Genomic DNA, 24890 nt, shown 5'->3' on the forward strand with positions numbered 1-24890 from the left:
ACAAAAATAATAAATAAAAATAAATACTCTCATGACCTATCAAATGTTGAAAGTAGTATTGGTATCGACTACTTATTATAAATCACGCCTTGTTTGTCGAAACTTTTTTTTTGTATTTGAAATTGAAAACGATTTAATTGAACTTGAATTTCTGTTTTCATCACTAATTAAATAGAAAAAGTAGGTAATACGTAACATGCAAATATTTTCGGTAATTTTTCTCCAACAAATTATTGCTGATCCAATATACGACATCCATTTTGTGCTATTAGACAAGATATAAAATAGATGAGACTTCAATATTTAACTTGATCACATAATAAAAATCTTACGTATAATACAAATACATACACATTTAATATTTATAATACAAATTTAACCATTTTCTGTGCATTTGAAGATACAATAACGATATTGACCTGGTTAGTAGAATTACTATGAGATGCACAAGATTTGGTAAACTTTTTCATAGTGAATTAGGTATAAGATAAATACCTTTAATTCGTATATTGACGTCACCAATATTTTAAATAGCCTGAGAGTAACTTATATTGCTTCCATTTTATTTGCACGAAAACTCTCTAACGACTATAATATTACCTAAAAGAATAATTAATCAAGAGATATATCAAATTAAAACTCTGCGATAGAGGTCCATATATATTATACTTTTGACTCAGTAATCAATATATCAAAATCTTAAATTAGACTTTCTTACTACGAGTAAAACACAGAAAACCCACTTTTGGCATAAAAAAGTAGAAGTTGTAAATTTTATACAGACTTTAAATAAAAACATTTTTGAACGTTTTCCATATAGCCGTAAATATATTCCACAGGAATTGCCTCGATTCAAAAATTTTAAAATGACTATTGGTATAATATTTTACATGTTTGGAACGTGATTAAAACTTGATTGAGGAACGCAAATTCACCATCGTTTCGTTGAAAAAAAACGAGTAATTCTAGGCAGCGTGCAAGTAATCTTGCATCTAAAATTAACATCGTCATCTTTTTGCCATCAATGTACCTATACGTTATGAAAGTTATCACGGTATCTCTCTTTAATTTGCTTAATCCTCACCTTACGTAAAACTTGCAACCTAACCTTAATATAACTAGGTGTGGCAATTTCCAATTAAAACTACGTGTAATTGACGCATCTGTAAAAGTATAAATACAAATAATCCAAAATATCTCATCTAATGAGTTTTTGATTTATGAGTGTGAAAAACATGTCTATTTTTTCCTAACCAAAAACACATTGTAAATAATATTTCATGATAAAACTAAAATGTTTTATATAAGGCTATCAAGTAAGAAAAAGTTTACTTCGGTTAAAGACCCGAGTTTTAAATATATAGCTGAGTGAAAAAATCTAAAAAATGATGATGATAATAAAAAGGAAATCACATTTTGTCTCGATGTTATTCCGATATAATACTACCGACGCGATGGATCTAAAAACCGGAATCGTGGTAAGGTTATTGCATTGTTTTATTGCTGTTTGAGACGTCATATATAATCAGTAGTAATACGAAATTCTGTGAATATATTTTAAAGGTATAATATAGTAAAATAAAAAATTCTTATACGGATTTACTGTGTATTGTACTCAGATCCTCTCACCGACATTAGACATAATTCGATTGTAAGTTGTGTCAACATAGCCAGGATTTGGGAAACAAAGTTTTATGATTTTTTTTATAAAGTGTACATCATGCAATTCGCATTCATCGTTCAAAGAATCGTTAATTTCGAAGCAATTGTCCTTGTTTACTTTTTTACATCAATTTCATCAAATAGATCTGCAATATTGTGTACTTTTTGCACATTTGTTTATATTTTTAGACACAATTTGAATCGTTTTGACAAATTGTTGTCGAATGATTTTTTTCTTTCTGTTGGCGCTGGTGGGTTGAAAATAAAACAAGGAAAAATACATAAACATGCATTTTTATTTCTCAGATTTTGGTCTTCACCCTACTTGCGATTAGCCATGTGTCATTGGGTGATGATGACTGCGGTATGTTCATTAAAATTTTATAGTAAAAATGTTTCAAATTTTTTACGCATGTATAAAGAATATTAAATAGCCTATATATATGCATAATATTCGCAAACGTTTCAATGGTCAAATTACTGCATTCAATAAGGATACTCTACACCGAGTACACAATTCATTACTACAATAATATATTGCTTCTAAACCTTTCTAAACTCGGTTGCAGTCTTTTACTAGTCATATACTGATTTGGCTTTTGAGGTAAACTTTATTTATCTAGCATGGAATCCCAGAGTAAGATACGAACATTCACGAACATTTTTAGATTGCGATGACCTTCATTGTAAAAATGGCGGAACTTGCGAATGCAAAAATGAAGATGATGCATATTGTCAATGTAAAGCAGGGTATACTGGATCGAAATGTGATACAAGTAAGTGAATTAAATATTTATTTAAAAAAAGATATATAAAATTATCAGAGTTTCTACACTATACACAATATTGCGTATTATTTTTGAATATTGCCGAACATTGGCATTGAACATTTTTTGTAAACGAGGTAAATAAACATATATATTGTTTATATTATTGTTGCTGTTGGTTGTTTATCAATGTCTCTAATAATATATCGTCTTTTACCGGGCGATACTGAAAATATTTAGCGACTATCATAACGTTAACTGAAACTGCGTTTCTATTACGAAAGTAGACTGAAGTTTTATCATCCTGATTTACATTCTCCAGATAATTTTTACTATTGTGGCTCAGCAGAATCGTTATCTCTTGCCTGTTTATTATTTTTAGATATTAATGACTGCGCGTCAAACCCCTGCCAGAATGGTGGGACATGTCATGATCAAGTTAATAGTTATACATGTGATTGTGTACCGGGTTACACAGGCCCATCATGTGAAACAGGTATTAGAAAGTAGTTATTATTTGCCAAGGTTTTATCACAAATAAAATATTACCAAATCTACCTATTATAAATTGAAATTGCACAAGCTATTGTGTGAAATTCGGGCAGTCTACTCCTAACGTTTTACCCGGCTTCGGTCAGTTTTTGATTCTCGTTAGCTCAGGTAGAGATAGGATAAAGAGTTGTAGATACAGGGGAAGGATAACGTTGCCACTGTTTGTTTATAAAAGTGCATATTACTGTGATATAAACTTCAAAAAACGAAAAAATAAGTTAATAAAGTAAATAAAAATGGATTCATACATTCATTACACTATATAGATATCGACGAATGCAGCCCAAACCCATGCCAAAATGCAGGAATGTGTGAAGATGGAGTAAATATGTATTCTTGCACATGTGGGACAGGATATACTGGAACAACTTGTGAAACAAGTAAATATTATTAAGTTCTATCGATGTTGCATGAAAATTAAGGCAATTCATGTTATTTCACTTTGAAGTTCCAACTTCATGTCAACCAAACTGCCATATCAATTCGAAAACTTGCTGGTGTGTTATTAAATGCTTCAATTCGCGTGTTTATATTGAAGAAGTACGAATTAGACGTAAGAAAAGCCTACATATTGATGATATATGTCAAATGTATAAACAAACTTGTTTCCGCTATAACTGAAATCGATTGTCATTATTATCGTCTAATTGAGTAAGCATTTGGTTTCAGACATTGATGATTGCACTCCGAACCCTTGTCAGAATGGTGGTTCATGCACTGATGGAATCAATGATTATACATGTTCTTGTGCATCTGGTTATACAGGCTTAACATGTGAAACAGGTATGCTTTGGGTTTTGAATTGGCAGCATGTAAGAGCATGTACATACACGAGTTATTCCATATCTTGTGACCGAACACTGAATACTTTCCTATGTTTCAAACCCATTTTATAACCTATTTTGTGGTTATAATTTCATAAGCTTTCTATTTTCAGGTTATTCTCTGTGGCAACTTTTTTTTCCATATGTCTTTATAGCATTTCTTTTAATGTAAAAGTTACATCAACTTTAGCGTGTATATAAGTTTTTCATTGCAATATTTCAAGTCTTTATCTTCAGATATTGACGATTGTTTACTGAATCCTTGTCAGAATGGAGGTTCATGTGTGGATGGAGTCAACATGTATACTTGCACATGTGTTGCCGGATACACTGGAAACAATTGTAATGAAAGTAAGATCTATTTATTTAATATTTATCGTACGTCAACTGCAGTTTATCTTTCACTTTATGTGGATATTTTTTAAACATTTTTAATGAATATTTTAACAGAGATGTGTCGTAATTCTAATATTAGATCTTGTTTACATAGAATATATTCTGCAATCGATACGCTATTATGATTTCGAGATTCTGATACAATCTTTAAAATTAACACCAGTCGTAGCCCTATTAAAAAATATATCTGTGTGTTTCAACAACACGTGCATATGAAAATGAGAACAATAATTTTGATGTGTTCCAACCGCATTCAACAACAGCTTAATCATCTTAATTAATGCTGTTAAAATATTGCGATACCTTGAATTTCAATCAGTAATAAATGCGACGGAGTGGCGATGTTTTAGATATTGATAATTGCTGCCCAAACATATTACCTTAATAAATTTACTGTAATTGCTATTTTTAGTGCGCAAAAATGTGAATTTGGTTTTCAGATATTGATGATTGCACTCCGAATCCTTGTCAAAATGGTGGTTCATGCGCTGACGGAGTCAATGATTATTCATGTTCTTGTGTATCTGGTTATACGGGCTTAACGTGTGAAACAGGTATGGTGGCTTCAATTGGTCTGAGCATTATTTCCCCATTAATCTTACGGTTTATTTGTACATTGGCCAATACAAGCTGATAGTTTAGTACATGACGGACAATCCTTCCATCGCAGTATTATTCAAATGATGCGATTCATTAACCATTACTAAGACATGCATTTCCACCTCCGTACCAAAGAGAGGAATATGCGAACAACTGAACTTGAACATCTTCTGCTGTTTCACCTTTTCCTTTTTAAATTACACATTGATATTCCCGTAGCATTGGAAGGTAGGTGCCAAATAACGTATGTACGTCCGTGACACTGAATGTGGTAAAATATTGAGATATATCTTAAATTTATATTTATAATAAATGTGACGGAGTGACGATTTGTTAGATATTGATGATTGCTGGCCAAACTTATTACCTTATTAAATTTACTGTATATAATTGCTATTTTTATTGCGAAAAAATGTGAATTTGGTTTTCAGATATTGATGATTGCACTCCGAATCCTTGTCAAAATGGTGGTTCATGCGCTGACGGAGTCAATGATTATACATGTTCTTGTGCATCTGGTTATACGGGCTTAACGTGTGAAACAGGTAGGATGACTTCAAACGGTCTCAGCATAATTTCTTCTTATTAATTATACAGGTAATATGTACATTGGCCAGTACAAGCTGATAGTTTAGAACATGGCAGAGGCTACTCCTATCGCAGTATTATTCGAAGGAGGCGATTCATTAATCATTCCTAAGACATGCCTTTCCACTTCTGTAACATAGGAGCAAGAATAGGCGAACACCTGAACTTGAAATTCTTCTGCCGTTTCATTTTTTCTTTTTTAAAATACACATAGATATCCCCGTGGCATTCAAAGGTTTGTGCCAAATACCGTATATATACGTCCGTGGTAAAATATTGAAATATATCTTAAATTTTAAATCTGTACTAAATGCGTCGGAGTGACGATTCTTTAGATCAGGGGTCGGCAACCTACGGCCCGATCAGGCCCGCGGAGCACTATAATCCGGCCCGCGACGCTTCACTAAATTATAGTAACAAAACATTCGTTTTGACGAATATATTCTTTAGACTAAATTACATTATAACCTAACAATTATATATTTCACAATTACTCGTTTAATGAGCATATAATTTAATTATAATTAGGCAAATGGCAACAAAACGCAGAAAAGTTGATGCTAAGTGCAAGGGGTTCAATGGCGCTGAAAATATTCAAATGGAATTTTATGAGATGCAATGAAAAAATAAATCTATATTCTATTCGATAGATGTATCACTGCTTTATTTTTATTATAAAAAGTACCATCCGTTCGGTTTTTCAACTTTCTAAAAATATATAGGGATGGGCCGGGATTCGGATCCGGACTCGGATTCGAGTCGAATCCAGGCATTTTTTGGAATCGGATTCGATTTCGAGTCCACGTCGTTTTTACCGAGTCCATATTCAATTCTGTTTTTACTAATTTACGCCTATGTTTGTACTTTTGCCTCTATAAATCCCACTACATACCTTAACTAGTAAAATTCAAGGTTAGATCTGTAACAATATCCTTCGTGTGCAATATAAACACTCCTAATAAAACGACGACAGATATCCAGATAATATAATGATAGTTGAAAATTATTGATCGCTCATAGCAATGATGTTGCGCCAGTCGCCTTCAAACTATCTATTCTTTTTGGTATACATGTGGTACACAATAAAATATGTGGTATTGCAATATTTTTGAGTTTTTGATTTGCGTAAAAATGAAACATGTTCTGGATCTACCCAATAGGGAATCTCATCAATACCTCTTTTAAATCGAGTTTATTGCGTGGAATCCTTTCGCTAAAAAGGCAATGGAAAGGATGGAGAGTTTTAGAACGTTTACATGAACTACTAAATTGCAAGTAGATGTACTACATTGTATTGACGACGAGTGGTATTTCTCTACCATATGCGCACATGACATAGTAAATTTACGGCTAGAAATATTTGGAATTATGGGAAAGCATTGTAGTCGAACGCTTTTTATTGTTCATGTTGACATGTAAGAATTTCTGAATAGCTGCCCAGAATTGACGCAAGGTGGGCTGGAAATCCAGTTCACAGCCAAGGCGCACATTGACCACGTTTACGTTTGTATTATGGCCGCCTAAAAAGAGAAAAAATATATATTTAAAATGACTCAACAGCTATCTGCGGAACCATTAGGCAAAAAATATGAGCTACGACGTATGTTTGTGAGCGCACGATGCTGTAGCATGGTCTAAAACAGGGGTGTCAAACTTGCGGCCCCAGAGAACTTCCAATGCGGCCCGCAAACACTCAACAATAATTGTGTTGTTTTGTGAGTTTTTTTTTTCTAAATTTAATACGTTTTTTTACATCTTTCGAAGTGAAGTTGCTAAAAGTAATTTGGAAAATTGAATTTTTTTTGTTTTCAATTTGGACCGATTATGGATACACCTCAAAGCTAGCAAAAGAATAATTGTGAAACACTTCAGGGATTAAATAAAACGCAAAGTACATGAAGAAGATGGCATTTTTGAAAAAAAAAATGGGAGTTGCAATAACTCTGCATTTCTCAAAATTCTAAGGCACATGCACACATCTATACATGAAATAATAAACATAATATTTTTGCATTAGGCCTACTGAACCTAATCAAATATTCTCAACGATCCAAATGAACCGATGATCACGTGACCTCGTTAATTAGAGTCGGTAATGTAAAATCATTTCAGCCTGATATTAGTAAGGACATATGTAATAAAAAAACATTGTCTGTAGTATTTTTGTATATTTTAGGTCTATATATTTAAATTAAGTCATTTTTAGTTTAAGTATTATTGTTTTCTTATCAAATGTTTCATTTGTTCAAAAATATTTTTTTGGTAGTTGTACATGAAAATTTATGATTTTTTGTAATAACTACAGTAAATTGCAATAATAGTGAAATGCAAAAACTAATATGTAAATGGCATTTAAAATTTAAGAAAATAACAACTTCATTCAACTGTTTGATTACATCCCAATATATGTCACAAACTACACCTATCTAAAAATATGCTTCAACGCCTTCAAGTATACATTATCAAAACATATCAAAAACTGTTTGTGGCTCTTTTCACAATTCCGAAAATGCAATGCGGCCCTGGAACGCCCACGAGTTTGACACCCCTGGTCTAAAACACGTTTTTGTGCTATTCCATTATGACGTCACGGACTCGGCAGATTCGATTCGAGTCCTTGACCTATTACTCGGATTCGTCGAATCTTTGTAATGCCGGACTCGTCCCATCCCTAAAAATATGTGAGGCCCGCCAATGACTTGCAACCTTAATATTGGCCCGCGAGCGACAAAAGGTTGCCGACCCCTGCTTTAGATATTGATAATTTCTGCCCAAACATATTACCTTATTAAATTTACTTAATTGCTAACTTTTGTGTGAATTTGGCTTTCAGATATTGATGATTGCTCCCCAAACCCTTGTCTAAATGGTGGTTCGTGCACTGATGGAGTCAATGATTATACATGTTCTTGTGCATCTGGTTATACGGGCTCAACGTGTGAAACAGGTATGATGGCTTCAATCGGTCTCAGCATAATTTTTTCCCATTAACCATAAGGTTAATCTGTACATTGGGGTGTACAAGCTGATAGTTTAGTTTAGTACATGACAGACGATACTTCCATCGCAGTATTATTCGAATCATTTGATTCATTGACCATTCCTAAGATATGCCCTTCCACCTCCGTAACATGGGAGAGGAATATGCGAACACCCGAACCTTAACATCTTTTGCCGTTTTACTTTTTCTTTTCTAAAACTCGCATAGATATTTCAGGTGCATAAAAAGATTAGTGCCAAATAACGTATTCGTACGTCCGTGACACCTAATGTGGTAAAATATTGAGATATATCTTAAATTTTATATCTATGATAAATGTGACGGAGTGACGATTCTTTAGATATTGATGATTGCTGGCCAAACCTATTACCTTATTAAATTTACTTTAATTGCTATATTTTTATGCGAAAAAGTGTGAATTTGGTTTTCAGATATTGATGATTGTTCTCCAAACCCTTGTCTAAATGGTGGTTCGTGCACTGATGGAGTCAATGATTATACATGTTCTTGTGCATCTGGTTTTACGGGCTTAACGTGTGAAACAGGTATGGTGGCTTCAATCGGTCTCAGCATATTTCATTCTTATTAAATATACAGTTAATATGTACATTGGCTAGTACAAGCTGATAGTTTATATTTTAGTTCATGGCAGAGGCTACTCCCATCGCAGTATTATTCGAATGAGGCGATTCATTAACCATTCCTAAGACATGCTCTTCCACTTCTGTAACATAGGAGGAAGAATAGGCGAACACCTGAACTTGAACTTCTTCTGCCGTTTCACTTTTTCTTTTTTAAAATACACATAGATACTCCCGTGGCATTCAAAGGTTCTTGCCAAATAACGTATACATACGTCCGTGGTAAAATATTGAGATATATCTTAAATTTTAAATCTGTACTAAATGCGACGGAGTGACGATTCTTTAGATATTGATAATTTCTGCCCGAACATGTTACTTTATTAAATTTACTTAATTGACAACTTTTGTGTGAATTTGGCTTCCAGATATTGATGATTGTTCTCCAAACCCTTGTCTAAATGGTGGTTCGTGCACTGATGGAGTCAATGATTATACATGTTCTTGTGCATCTGGTTATACGGGCTTAACGTGTGAAACAGGTATGGTGGCTTCAATCGGTCTCAGCATAATTTCCCCATTAATCATACGGTTTATTTGTACATTGGCCAGTACAAGCTGATAGTTTAGTACATGACAGACGATACTTCCATCGCAGTATTATTCGAATGATGCGATTCATTAACCATTACTAAGACATGCATTTCCACCTCCGTAACAAGAGAGAGGTATCTGCGAACACCCGAACCTTAACATCTTCCGCCGTTTCACTTTTTCTTTTTTAAAACTCGCATAGATATTTCAGTGGCATGAAAAGGTTAGTACCAACTGGAGCATATACACGTCCGTGGTAAAATATTAAGATATCTAGTTTTTAAATCTGTAAAAGTTAAATGCGACAGAATGACGATTCTTCAGTTAGATGTTGATGATTGCTGCCCAAGCCAAGTAACCTTATTAAATTTACTTCAATTGATAACTTTCTGTGAATTTGGTTTTCAGATATTAATGATTGCTCTCCAAACCCTTGTCAAAATGGTGGTTCGTGCACTGATGGAGTCAATGATTATACATGTTCTTGTGCATCTGGTTATACGGGCTCAACGTGTGAAACAGGTATATTATTCGGGCTGTGAAATATGGATTCTAATAATTTTTAAATTTTTCAAACGAACGATTCTTTTTATAGGACTTCCAGCACTAAGATTAATATTAAAAGACTTTTATTGCCAAAATCTAACCCGGGCACATTTTGGTATTCATTGTGTTGAAGTTTATTTATCTGTTATTGAATACGTGATGCGTATTCTGAAAGGGTTCTGCAATGCATCTTTAATCGGTCATCAATATGAATCCTATTTAGATATTGATGATTGCTCACCAAATCCTTGCCAGAATGGTGGTTCTTGCTCTGATGGAATTGATAGCTATAACTGTTCATGTGATGTCGGATATTCCGGAGTTGACTGTGCTCAAAGTATGATATATATGTTATTTTTTGAATAAAAATTTTTTGCATTTCTCCACAGTCAATTTTTTCTTTAATGTTAACTCTGTTGAGATAAACGTGAGGTATTTCATTAGGTTTATATTTGCCAACGTTCCCTAACACAAACACACATGAAGAATATAAGTTTATAGTATCGAGTAAACTCAACATTTAGTGGAAAATGAAATGTACAAACAGCATTAAAAGAAAGAACAAATAAATTACATTGGATTTAGATATCGACGATTGTGTGCCAAACCCTTGTAAGAATGACGGAACGTGCACCGACGGAATCAATAGTTATACATGTTCTTGTGTATCCGGATATTCTGGCCCATCTTGCGAAACAGGTAATTCTTGACATCCATCTACGCGACTAATAATTTTTCTTAGTTATAGCCATAATACCAAATACCAATGATGACAGTAAATAAGTCATAACTCATTGTTTATGTAAATTGTATGAATAGAAATCATATTGATTTTCTAGATATTGATGACTGTTTACCCAACCCTTGTACAAATGGCGCTACTTGCTTGGATGGAGTCGATTCCTATAATTGTTCCTGCCTTGCTGGATATTCAGGCATCAACTGCGATCAGAGTAAGCTCACATTATTAATTGGTGAATAATATCAAAGTTTTAATTTTGCTTAAAATTGAACGAATATCTGTACCACTTAACTGCTATCATTGATGGTGCGTTTTAACATCTTTATTACACAAGGAAAAATTCCAACTTACAAGACCCACCGATTAAGCATATTGATACTTATCTATTAGTAGCATGTATATCCACAGTTTTATTCATTCTTGACATATCCTTTTTCATTTCTTCAATTTGTATGAATGTTTTTAATTACAGAATGATACATTTAGTAAAAAGACAACTGCACAAATTCTCAACAAAGTTACTCACAAACTTGGTATAAGTACACCAATGCAGTGCACTATACTATACTATGCATCTCTTTCCCCAAAACGTTATTTTCAAAAATATTCGCTTTTGAGAAATATTGTCTTCATAAACACTGAATAGTGGACTTGAATATCAAACTTTAGATCAGTGTGCTACGATTCTATACTCACAGCAATATAATACAACAAAGCAATCTAGATACATTTATTTTCTGATTAATTCACTTTTTTATGCTTATTTCGGCATAGATATTGATGACTGTTCTCCAAATCCGTGTACAAATGAAGGAACTTGTCAAGATGGAATCAATAGCTTCACTTGCACTTGTCAAGCTGGATATTCTGGAGGCACCTGTCAAGAAGGTACGAGAAAAATAGCATTTTAACATTCATGAAAGAAGCACTAACTGATTCTATATTTAGTTTTGCAACAAGTATTATAGTGCTCTCGGATCTATCTCATATACATCCACATTATTTATTCTTTTATGTTTTAAGATATAGACGATTGCTCTCCGAATCCCTGTCAGAATGATGGAAATTGTGTTGATGACGTTGACTCATTCAGTTGTGAATGTAATGAAGGTTACACTGGAGAAACATGTGAAGAAGGTAATGCACAATATTGTTTTTAATTACTCATTGATCAGCTTATATATTCCAAAATGGGAGTAAACTAGCAACATATACATATGACGAATGATTCGAAATAATTTATTCAGATATTAACGACTGCAATCCTAATCCATGTCAAAATGGCGGAGAATGCTTCGATGGAGTGAATACGTTCACCTGTACATGTGTCGCTGGATATTCGGGAGTGAATTGCGAAGAAGGTAGTACAAAACATATAATTATTAGCTGGGGTTATGCGAGACTAGCTACCCGTCCCTTTCTCTAAGCTTTTGTGAAAGTAGATCCGTATGCGTACAATGCAACGATGCTACAAGTACAACAAGCATAAAGATGACCATTCTTTTTGATTCAAGAGTCTTGCTGCACACAAATAAAACAAAAACGTCTCCCCATGGCAGAGTTCTTCATTTTATTTCAAGTATATTTCAACTATAACAAGAAAAGCGACCTCGGTCAGACAAAATGTTACAAAAATACAAAAAGAGCAATAAATAATAGTTTTTGGTGATTTTATATAGCCTGCATTTACATTTCTCATGGTTCAAACTGAAAAAAATACGTATAAAATTGGCAATAGCATACTGTTTTTGGTTCATGTTTAATTATTTATTTGATGATTTTATACTGTGCAGACATTGACAATTGTTCTCCAAACCCATGTCAGAATGAGGGGAATTGTACTGACGGAGTCGACACTTTTTCATGTTCTTGCATACCAGGATACAATGGAATGACTTGTGACCAAAGTATGAAATTTTATATAATATTCCAGTGAGTGACCGTACATTTGAACCCACGTACATTTGAACCCATGTTTATATCCACGGGTTCAATCTATATGCGGGTGCTAAAATCCATGGGTTAGGGTTAGTATGAGTTCAACTATCCGGAAAACAAAAAAAATTCCATAGGTGCAATAGCATACAGGTGCAATTGTCATGGGTTCAAATGTACGTGGGTTCAAATGTAATGGAACCATTTCAGTGGAATCATGTATGATATTTTTATTACAATCTAATTACGTTTATTCAGATATTGATGATTGTTTACCAAACCCATGTCAGAATGGAGGTTCTTGCACAGATGAAATTAATTCTTACACATGCGATTGCGCGCTCGGATTTGATGGGGCAAATTGCGAAAACGGTAATAATTAATTTTCTATATATATTTTTTTTTTTTCAAGTTCTGAACAGACTTATATATTTGGGTTGGTTTATCATTTTCTATCATCACATTTCTTTATCTCCTTTCCTATGAGAACATAAAAGTTTTTTAAATTTTATTTTCAGCCAGTTGTACGTATTGTCAATCCTGTATGTTATGTATCAAGTTTGGCACTCTATAATCTATATTATGCCATCTACTTTTTATATTCATTAATGCATAGCTTTTACATCAAAATTAAGTTCCAATCTTACAGCAGTCTCTAATGCAATATAAATTCTCTTGTATCAACTTTAACATGATGTTCTAAAATGTGTTTTAGACATCGATGACTGCAGCCCAAACCCGTGCCAAAATGGAGCGTCATGTGAAGATGGAGTGAACAACTTTATTTGTGATTGTTCAACTGGATACACTGGCACTTTATGTGATGAAAGTATGAATTATAAACTATTGCCAGGGTTAAAGCTTTAAAAAATACCTCTCATGCGTTTCGCATATTTTGGTTATGCTAGTTTGAGTTTGAACTGAATAAAGAAACATTTCTATCTCTCAATCTTAAGACATTGTTTTATATAAAATCTAGTCGTGCCCACCACAAGATAACTAACCTTATATATATGTCACATATATATAATTAATTAAACATTTACATGGAAATGTGTTTGTTCGTAAAGAATTACAATATGTAACCGTATAAATCTCTACGATTTATCTAATTTGTATGCAACACTTATTGCCCAAACTAAAAATGTGTTGTTCTATTTTAGACATTAACGATTGTTCACCAAATCCTTGTCAGAACGGCGGTACCTGCACTGACGGAATTAATTCATTTACATGCAGTTGTATTGATGGCTACAACGGAACTTTGTGTACAGCAGGTCGTAGACATATAGTAATTCAAGATGTATTTATATGTAATGTACAAAATAGTGTAGATTTAAATGTTCAGTAATGTTTTTATTTTCTATGTACTAATTTCGTACCATTAGAAACTTTCACAGTTGAGCAGTAACGACTGACTGTCCGTATAGGATTTGTAATATATGGTTCCATTACATTTGAACCCATGTACATTTGAACCCATGAAATTTGCACCTGTATACTATTGCACCTATGGAAATTTTTTTTGTTTTACGAATATTTGAACCCATACTAACCCTAACCCATGGTTTTAGCACCCGCATATAGATTGAACCCGCGGATATACACATGGGTTCAAATGTACGTGGGTTCAAATGTACGGTCACCGTAATATATATATATAGATCATCTCATTTGATATAATCGAAAATTGCATTCGGACGAGTGCTAAACGTTAGTAAAAAGGTATATCCACGTCGAAGTACAAACAAACATCCATTTTGTTCAGTTATAAACTTCTCAATTGCATATGTAAACTCGAAATCTAAATTTATTTTATGATCAAAAAAGTAACCTGAAGATCAATTTAAAAGGTTAAATGTGATCTATTGAAATTTTATTCAGATGTTGACGACTGCGCCACAAACCCTTGCAAGAACGGCGGATTGTGTAATGATCAAATAGGTTCATTTTCATGCAACTGCAGTGCCGGTTATACCGGCGTTTTGTGCAGCCAGGGTAAATATCATCAATATAAGAAATACAGTAACAAACAGTAAACCATCTACATGACAGTAGAATTTCGAACTATAACTTTTAGTCCATTCTTTCAATATCGTTTATATCTCATTTTTCACTGACCAGACAGTGCTTATTTGTAAGTTTGATAAACATATATAGCCTTTCATCGTTAAAGCAAAGAATTGGGTCTTAATTATAATATATTACCTTACTCACCAAGCAAGCGGTTAACGCATTGGACACAGAGTCGCGAAATCGCACATCAAAAAATAGGATTCAAATGTTATATCGAATCGACAAAGTTCTAATAAATTGGGTAGACTATAGGCCGAATTGATTTGACATTGAAAAGCAAAAGTCGTAGAAATCTTTTCAATTTTAACAAACTTGCAAATTGTGTTTAGATATAAACGACTGTTCACCAAATCCTTGTAAGAATGGAGCAAATTGTACAGATGGTGTTGATTCGTTTACGTGCTCATGCTTAGAAGGATATTCTGGAGAAACCTGCGAACAAGGTATTTCGATCGCAGCTCTCTAATAGTTTGATTAAAAACATATATATATATATAATTAGGAGTAGATTAGAAAGAGATCAAGAAAGATTCATTAGTCGATCTCACATTTCAAGCCAAGCTATGCTTCTGCGATCAGTAATCGATTTATTTCACACATTAGTATTCTGGATCCTTAATTTGTTGTACTTATCATCACATCGCAAACGATGATTATTAGTTCGGTATTAAATCATATTTCATGTAATAAATTAAAATAACTAAGAATCGCATAGAGACTTCAATAAAAGCGGCAATAATGCAATCGTATAGCATATCAAGCCTAGGGTATACTGAAAGGCAATTTTCGAACGAAGACGAAAGTTATCTTTTCATAGAGATAATAACTTTGTCTATATGCAGTAGCGTTGGGAGTTTGATTAGTGAGATTACAATTTTATTTTTAAATTTTGACATTTAGATATAGATGACTGTTCTCCTAATCCTTGCCAAAATGGGGCGACGTGTAACGACCATGTAGGTGGCTTTACATGCAATTGTGAAGAGGGATATAATGGAACTATGTGCGACAAAGGTAAAACTGGCTAGCGTATTTACAGCAAATAGTTTTACTAATTTCTTAGCTACTTGGCAATAATTTAATCTAGATGTGGATAAACCATTGTTCATTTTAAAAAACAAAGTATACTACCGACCAAAATATGATCTCTGAAATGTACGGAAATAGAAAAATCTCTACCGCTTGAAGAAAAAATTTGCAATATCGATATATCGCGTTTAATTTTGAATTTTGTTTGTTATATGTATTACCACTGATAATAATCACCATTTGATTTTAGATATTGATGATTGCGTTCCAAATCCGTGTAAAAACGGTGCGACCTGCACCGATGGAGTTGATTCATTTACTTGTTCATGTGTGGCTGGATTCAATGGAACAACTTGCGACGAAGGTAGAATGAATTAAACCATTAACATTTATAGTTATAAATATCATACTCGGTACTTTATACGACTATACGCTGTGATCATATAGCCATGTTATTTTACAAACATCTTTATATACCATCTTCATTGCTGCTTCATCCATTTTATCATTGTGTCAATAGTGATAAAAAAATTCATGAGTGGTCGACAAAGGCATGTCACGAAAACTAACTAAAGCAGGGGTCGGCAACCCCTGGCACGCGTGCCAATTGTGGCACGCGAGAGGATTTCTAGTGGCACGCCAAGCGATTTGAACCATATTCAGATATTTATTTTCGTAGAGCGACAAACATTCTGCAATTGAACAAAAAATAACAAATCGACAAATTCATTGAAAAAACATGCAATATTTAACTGCAATCGACGAGAGGCCGAAATCTGTACCCAAAATTGCGTGCGATTGCTTTTTGCTAAAATTCCTGATTGTTTTCATCAGCGTGACGTGTTATTTAGGCCGTAAACAGTTTTAGTTGGTGTTTATTCTCCCTGAATCACAACAATTATTCCATGACAACGATAATAATTACTTTATTTTTGCCCAGAATAGGAATGCGCTGAGAGGTACAATGGCGCTGGGATACAATCAGTCGAAACTAAATACAATTAGGCATGTTTATCTCATATTTTTACATCAAAAGATTGAGTGGTATTTTCAGACTAATAATGTTCATATTTTGACTCAAAAGAAGACGTAAACGCGAGTTACGTTGGACACAAAATTATATCGATATAGAAAAAAGTTTTAGATTTTCGTAGCTGTCATGAAATGAATATTTTACTGGACAGAAAAGTTGGTATACGCTGAAAAAGTCTTTTTCAAGAGCGCGTAATCGCGGCGACTGTTTCATAAGGAAATGGAAATTTTTGGTTTTGAAATTTGAAACCCCCCCCTTTCGGAAATCCTGACTGCGCGCCTTGACGATTTTCATCATTTCACCGTGCGCTACATGTATTCCTATAAAAAACGATGGAATAAAGCCGCTCGGTAGTATGTGCACCAAGATAGCGGACACCGGAACGTAGAATAAGTACCAGGTTTGGGTTAGGGCATAATATTATTCCAATTTTCCTTATTTCAGTTCTATTACGAGTTTGGGGACTAGCCATATGAATGCCGTACGCCGTAATCTCACGTAAGCTAGTTTCCATGTACGTTATCCAATGAAATGAATTTGTTTCTCATCCGCTTACTATTCAATTCAGGTAGTTGGCTATGCATAGCATACACATGAAAATGTTGGCACGCGAAGGTGCTCATTATTCATAAACTGGCACGCCAAGTTCAAAAGGTTGCCGACCCCTGAACTAAAGCATTGAAATACCAACTCAGGATTTGAGCATGCATTAGGGACAAAAATAAATATTAAAAATAACAAAACCTGGATAGAGTTGGCTTAAATATTCAGGTTCGAGCCTGGTTCCACCAACAACAACTACACATACATTCAGTCCATTTTGTGTTCTTATTTATCTTTTTCTATAACAGATATTGATGATTGTTCGCCGAATCCCTGTCAAAATAATGGAGTCTGCACTGACCAAGTAGGCTCATTCACTTGTGGCTGTGTTTCTGGATATAGTGGGTTGTATTGCGAAGAAGGTAAGTTGATGATTGCATTTCCAACATAGAACAGAATGTTTGCTGTCTGTCAAATATTTGGAATGAATTTCTAGTTCTTTGTATTTAATATGGTTCTGGTAAGGTATCACTAGATAAATTTACTACCTGAGACATGACATGAATAAATAAATATGTAAACAATTCGAAATACAACGTAGCACAGTCGAATGACATATGTAATATTTTGGTCTGTTATATCAAATTGATAATGCAATTATCAGATACAATTGTCCATTCATTATTGTTTTCATTTCTTTATTGTTTTGAAAGATATTGACGATTGTTATCCGAATAATCCCTGTCAAAATGGCGGAGTATGTAAGGATGGTGTGAATTCGTTTACTTGCAGCTGTCTTCCCGGATACAATGGAACAACATGCCAAAATGGTAAAATTGTTTTGAAAACATTCAATGAAACAGCAAATTGGCTGATATTGATATTAGTGACAAAACATGGAGCTCAAGTGACAAAATTATATAAATTTTGCCTTTTTGATAATGATAACAGTACTGATGTTCATCGTGTATAACTTTATTCTTATTGATTCAATTACAAGTGCTTGTCAACATTCATTGTCTCAAGTTGCAGTAAATTTTATTCAACACAATTTCGAGGTTCTCACTTTTTTGTATTCTTTAATATTCCATGCATATATTTTTTATTTTGGAGCACCTTTTTTTTTCATCACGACTTATAAATTATTCAGACATTGATGATTGTTCTCCAAATCCATGTCAGAATAGGGGAAATTGCTCAGATGAAGTCAATTCATTTTCATGTTCCTGTCTTCCAGGTTTTATTGGAGCGCTTTGCGATGGAGGTGAACTTTTTATTAATGTAGTGATTGCAATAAAACCGTTAGAAATGTCACTGAACTATATTACTGAGAATTGGGATATTAAAAAACGATTTTAACACCAGGAGAATAAGTGTTTTATATGAATCAATTATGGAACTGTGTCCTACTCCACAATTCAGTCAGTTTCAAAGTCTTTAAATAGTCGTGACCAATCAAACACCATATTCACAGATGTGAATGATTGTTCACCAAATACTTGCTTGAATGGTGGAACTTGCAAAGATGGAGTCAACTCGTATTCATGTGACTGCATGCCTGGCTACGCAGGAGAATCATGCGAAATTGGTGAGTTTGGTCAAGTCTGTTCTTAACCGCAATGAAGTTGTGTAGGAACGGCTTCACGTTCCTAAATTTGTTTTAAATTTTGCGATATCTTATTTGCTTATAGATATTGATGACTGTTCACCGAATCCCTGCAAAAATGGTGGAATTTGCATCGATGAAGTAAATTCGTTTTCGTGTAGTTGCAAGCCTGGATTCAATGGATCACTGTGCGACCAAGGTAAAATATTGTGTAAAAATATATTTGTATACAATATTTCAACATGAATAACGGTATAAACTTGTTGTATAGCAGAGAAATTTAAAATCCAAGTAGATCGCAGCCCGACTGAGTAAAATATATTTCTATCATGCTTCAATGATTTAATAAGAAGTAAAAAAGATAGGCCTAATTGATTTATAATTTTCCACTTTATGATACCGACAATCTGTATAATTCAATCGCACGATAAGTTAAACATTTGTTCTTTTTTGTAATTTGCAAAATAATTGTATATCTAGTCATTTTAATATATTAGTATATATTTTACTTATATAATCCGTACAACAGCTAAAGATGTTTTTAGAACAAATAGAAGATAAATACTATATATATATAATTTCGTGTAGTGGCAAAATTTTTGCAGTGATAATGGGCCTCTATATTTTCTATCATGATATGATACGATAATGAATGCTTTTATCATAAGATATTTTTTTATAGATGTTAACGATTGTTTACCAAATCCCTGCAAAAATGGCGGAACATGCACAGATGGAGTTAACTCGTATTCATGTGATTGTATGTCTGGTTACGACGGAACGTTATGCGAAAATGGTTAGTTGAATTGTATATTAGTATTTTTAAAATACCAACGCTATTAATACCTTTCCTGGACAGTATACTTTGTTTTTTTCACATTAATGATAACTTATCAGATATTGATGATTGCTCACCGAATCCGTGTCAGAATGGTGGAATTTGTACCGATAAAGTGGATTCATTTTCCTGTGGTTGCAAACCAGGTTTCAACGGATCAACATGTGATGAAGGTGCAATATATATTGTAATTTTTATAATTTAAATATGTAGAAATCTAGAAAGCCTACTTATTTATTCAAAATATGCTTGGTGACAATTGTATTGATGTTGCGAGACCAGTACCATGCAACATACATCTTTATTGAGTTTGTTCATTATGTGATATATAAAATAAACGACGCCATCATAAAATAGAGAGTAGTAGAAATAACCGTTTCACAAAAAACGTAAATCGTATATTACGTTAATACAAAAAAATTATGAATAATTCGTATTTCTGAGTATTTTACAAAATATCAATCAAATTTCTTAAGATATTGACGATTGCAATCCAAATCCGTGTCAAAATGGTGGAATTTGTACCGATCAAGTTGGTTCGTTCTCGTGCGGTTGCTTACCAGGTTTCAATGGATCATGCTGCGAACAAGGTAAATGCAAGGTTTTATTTTAATGACCTTCAACAGATGGAAAACTTTCTAATCCATCGGAAAATTTATTATGCCTCCTTCTCCCAGTTAGTTTTTATTTCTCTCATCTATCCACTGTTCAACCTAAACGAAGAACAGTTTCATCCTAAAATAATTGAAGTGAAATTACATGAAGCATGTACCTTATCAAATCTCATCTCGTGGTGATTATTTGCATACGTGTGTATTCGATTTAGATATTAATGACTGTTATCCGAATCCTTGCCAGAATGGAGGAAGTTGTACTGATGGCATTAACTCTTACACTTGCACCTGTATGACTGGTTACAACGGAACGAATTGCGAGCAAGGTTTGTTTGCATGAAAGACAATGTGCATAGGAATTCAAATTCTATACATTCCGTTAAACAATAAATAGATTGTACAACATTTCGCAAACTAAAATTCTGCTATCAGCCTCGTTTTTCCATTGAAAATGATACGTTTGTGAGTTCTTATAATGCTTTCCCCTTTAACGAGAATTATATTATTTGTAATCGTTGCCAGAATAAATAGACGCCCCTCAGTAGTGCCGTATATTATTTGATCATTATATAACGTTAGGTTTTTATTATTAAGACATTAACGACTGTTCCCCGAATCCGTGCCTCAATGGTGGAATCTGTACAGATCAAGTGAACTCATTTTCGTGCAGTTGTGTTCCCGGTTTTATCGGAGCATTGTGTGATGAAGGTAAGATATTGTATATATGGTGAAATTTAAACGATATTATCATATTATGAGCATATTTGTTTCCCCCAGACTTTGATGATTGTTCTCCAAATCCATGCGAAAATGGCGGTAATTGTAGCGATGGTATCAATTCGTACACATGTAGTTGTGGATTTGGATATACAGGAATGAATTGCGACCAAAGTAAGTGTTCAGCTCAAAGAGTTGAATCAACTTTGACACAAAATAACTTGATACCACAAACTTACTACTAACTGTTTTGGTTTAGACATTGACGACTGCATTCTGAGTCCTTGTCAAAACGGAGGAATTTGTATAGACGGTTTGGGATCTTTCACATGTAATTGTACAGCTGGTTATGAAGGACCCTACTGTGAACAAGGTTTAAAACATGTCGTTTCGTTTTTGTAACCCTAGTTTTGAACGTAACGATAAGTTGAGTTATGAATGCATTTAGCCGTTTGCAGAACGAATTAGCTTTACTTTAAAAACCCTAAGTTGTGAAAACGCAAACTCAAAATTTCTTATCATCAAATGTTATTGATTTATCTCTTCAGAAAGTTCGAACTAGCACTCGCAGTACATGTATGTCGGTTCCATAATTTTAACTCCAATTGTATTATTTTTTCAGAAATTACTACTACGCCAGTTCAATTAACCACAATACAAACTTCTCCAAAAATCATTACAACGACAACCACAACGGAGAAATCTGAAAAAGGTAAAAATATTTACTCGAATATTTTCCTCCGAAATGTCATACTTTCACCCCAATGTCAACAGTAATCAAGTTTTTCGCGCAAAATTTTACGGACATGCACAGTATTGAAACAATAATAAATTGGTCATTATAATCACCGGTTTCTAGACATGTAAACTTGTAACAATACGTTACTTATTGCAGTAGTGCTTGGTAATCTATTCTACAAAATGCACACCTTGATTGGAAACGCATAGAAGTATGCTCGCTTATTTTTTTTTATCTTTCAATCCCAACAAGGCACGAACCGAATCTTTCCGCTCCGTCATTGCCTGACCAATTTATTACACCCTGAGTGAGTTGGTTGGTATGGGGTTTGAATTCTAAATTTTAACCGTTTGTGTCAATGTAACCAAGTCCAGCGCTTTAACCATCACTAGGTCATCGCGCCACGTTTACGAACAACGTAATGCGATTCATCGATGTACCTTCTTTAAACTGATTGCTTGTAACATATTGTAAGCATAACAAGAGAGCAATGTTCAAATATATGGACAGGGAAGCCAAAACCAAGTAATAAGGTAGTAAGTACGACTAATGTAAGGCACGAAAACCAAGACGAAGTAGTATTTAATCGTTTACAGTATATTTCAGTTAGCGATAATCGCGAACGCAGAACCGCCTTAAGGTGCGCGATTTTAAATTTTGATGACGTCATCGCACTAAAAAAACGAATCTTATGGATCCCACAGAAATTTTTGAAATAAATAAAAGTAATAACTTTCTAGCGACAAGAACAATCTTTCTCGTTGAAAATTTTAAAGAAATTGGTCAAAGAGAAAAACGATTTTTTGTTAAAACAAGAACAAGAAAGAGAATTCTAACAACATCAACATAACACCAAAACGATCTATAGGTTCATTTCGTGTCCAATAAAGCAAATGTAAGAATCTATCACATTTTATTGTTTCCAGATTCAGATCCGATATCAACAACAACTGGAAGTGCTAACCGACCGGAGACGTTCTTGCTGCAGATCACAGTACTCTGTGCACTGCAGTTTTTTCTTTCTAAAATAATATTTTAGTTCACACTTAGTTTTATGTGGTTCAATCCACCACATGCAAATGTTTTTAGAACACCCTTTTTCTATTTTAGATTGCACTTCTAGTATTTTACTGCTAGTTTTTTGTAGTAATTTTTGTCAAGTCGCCAAAATGTAATTTTCTAACCGTGACCACGCTAAGTCAACTGCTAGATAATACTACGAGTTTATTTCACTGTAGCAACACTATGCATAAAACGTGTACCATTATAGTCATTTTGTCTATTTTAGTTTTGTGTGTAAATCATTATGTGTAAGTGTTCCAGGTTTGAGATTACATAGTTCATCAATAATTTCATTTCAATACATGTTCCCAAGTTCATGAACGATCGGTACAAAAGTATTGCCTTGAAAGTCAACGTATCTTAATTTGAGCATGGGAAGAAATATGTTTTCTCAATAATATACAATGCTGAATTTTAATATGATAATAACTAAGTACTTAAAAAATATTCTAAGCCTACAACGCCGCAATTAAACCAAATTAGTTTATGTTAGATTTCAAGGTTTTAGGAAAATCGTATTTTTTGTAATTATCAGATCTTAAATTAATGAGTGTTCTAAACTCTTACGAGTTACTGATATCCCTCACAAATATCAATATGGCACCTAACATTATGTGTGTCAGGATACCTGAAGCACACGCCTATATATATTTTTAAACCCATTTTGAACATAAGCTACTTAGTTTCAAAAAATATTTCAAGGTTAAAATGCTAAAATTGGGGCATACTACCTAGATTTCCACCATCAATTATCTGCTAGTATCATACTATTTCACCCATCAAATTTAAAACTAGAATATATATTAAAAAAAACAGCCCCATAATGACAGAAGATAAAAAGATAATGCTTCAGAAACTTTGGGTTTATAGTCCTTCAAATATATTTTTGTTTAGTCTTATTTTGTGTTTTATCATTGACACAAATTTGTGTCCTAAAGAATAAAGCCGTCTCACAATTTTGCACCGACCAATACCACTATTTTGTTATCACAAATTGTTGAGATTATTCCATGGTTTCACCATTGCATTTTCACGAACAAGATTGTGATATTAATAATTTTTCTTTCTCATATTATCTATTATTATAGGTACAAGTTCAACATGCACCATCAAATACATGATTTCTATTGTCACCATAAATGTAATGCCGAGAATACCAAAATGAACTTATAATACATGAGTGTATTATGTATATACAGATACAATTACACCCTCAATTAATTTGCAGAATTCATTCAGTTAACGAGTCGATGTAACGCTACCGGTAACGCGGTAATTTCAAAGATCCTATTACAATACACAGACACATTTTGTTTTTGCTATTATGTTGGCAATTTCATAATTGTATTGTGCTAATCTGTACCTTTTATCTTTTTCGCACTACTAACCGTTTTTATCAGTGCTGTGATCGTAGTGCATTAAAGTTCAACACGTTTTAAGTTGTTTTTGTTACACAGTGCAGATGCAGATAATGGAGAGTACATAGCTAACATGGATATAAAATTATAGATAGATATTGATAAGTTTAAAGCTTTGTCAACAAAGCGATAATTTGAACAGATCAGTTTGAATATAAATAACATAGTATTCTTAGGCTCACAGAATTACTATTAAAACTATTACTATTCCTCACTGTTAAAAGCAGATCGAATATCAAACATACGACTCAACTTCATTTGTGTCAATTGAAGTAGGCTAACTCGGCGTTGTGTCATTATTGCGTCACAAACCAACCATGGCATTGCAATCAATCAATCATGATCCTCATCCCATTAGTTAAAATAGATCCCGGCTGATAGCAAAGAGCTCTCTCTCTCTCCATCCCCCCACTTTAATATATAATGC

At 33.5% G+C, this 24890-nt stretch overlaps 1 protein-coding gene across 1 annotated transcript; it reads left to right on the forward strand.

Moving 5' to 3' along the window:
• Positions 1–1454: 1454 nt before the first annotated feature.
• On the forward strand, positions 1455–24759 carry LOC120341300 (uncharacterized). Its single transcript, XM_078120081.1, has 40 exons — positions 1455–1478; positions 1969–2026; positions 2286–2438; positions 2812–2925; positions 3248–3361; positions 3651–3764; positions 4043–4156; positions 4642–4755; positions 5233–5346; positions 8223–8336; positions 8822–8935; positions 9400–9513; positions 9974–10087; positions 10335–10448; positions 10697–10810; positions 10951–11064; positions 11628–11741; positions 11877–11990; positions 12101–12214; positions 12647–12760; positions 13047–13160; positions 13504–13617; positions 13952–14065; positions 14673–14786; positions 15194–15307; positions 15765–15878; positions 16144–16257; positions 17778–17891; positions 18183–18299; positions 18620–18733; positions 19161–19274; positions 19758–19871; positions 19973–20086; positions 20390–20503; positions 20740–20853; positions 21122–21235; positions 21305–21418; positions 21504–21617; positions 21867–21956; positions 22910–24759. Exons 1-40 carry the CDS (start codon positions 1455–1457, stop codon positions 23020–23022), a joined length of 4431 nt encoding a protein of 1476 aa, XP_077976207.1. The 3' UTR covers positions 23023–24759.
• Positions 24760–24890: the final 131 nt, after the last annotated feature.

The sequence above is a fragment of the Styela clava genome, chromosome 14 (genome assembly GCF_964204865.1).
Source record: "Styela clava chromosome 14, kaStyClav1.hap1.2, whole genome shotgun sequence".
Classification (NCBI taxonomy): Eukaryota; Metazoa; Chordata; class Ascidiacea; order Stolidobranchia; family Styelidae; genus Styela; species Styela clava.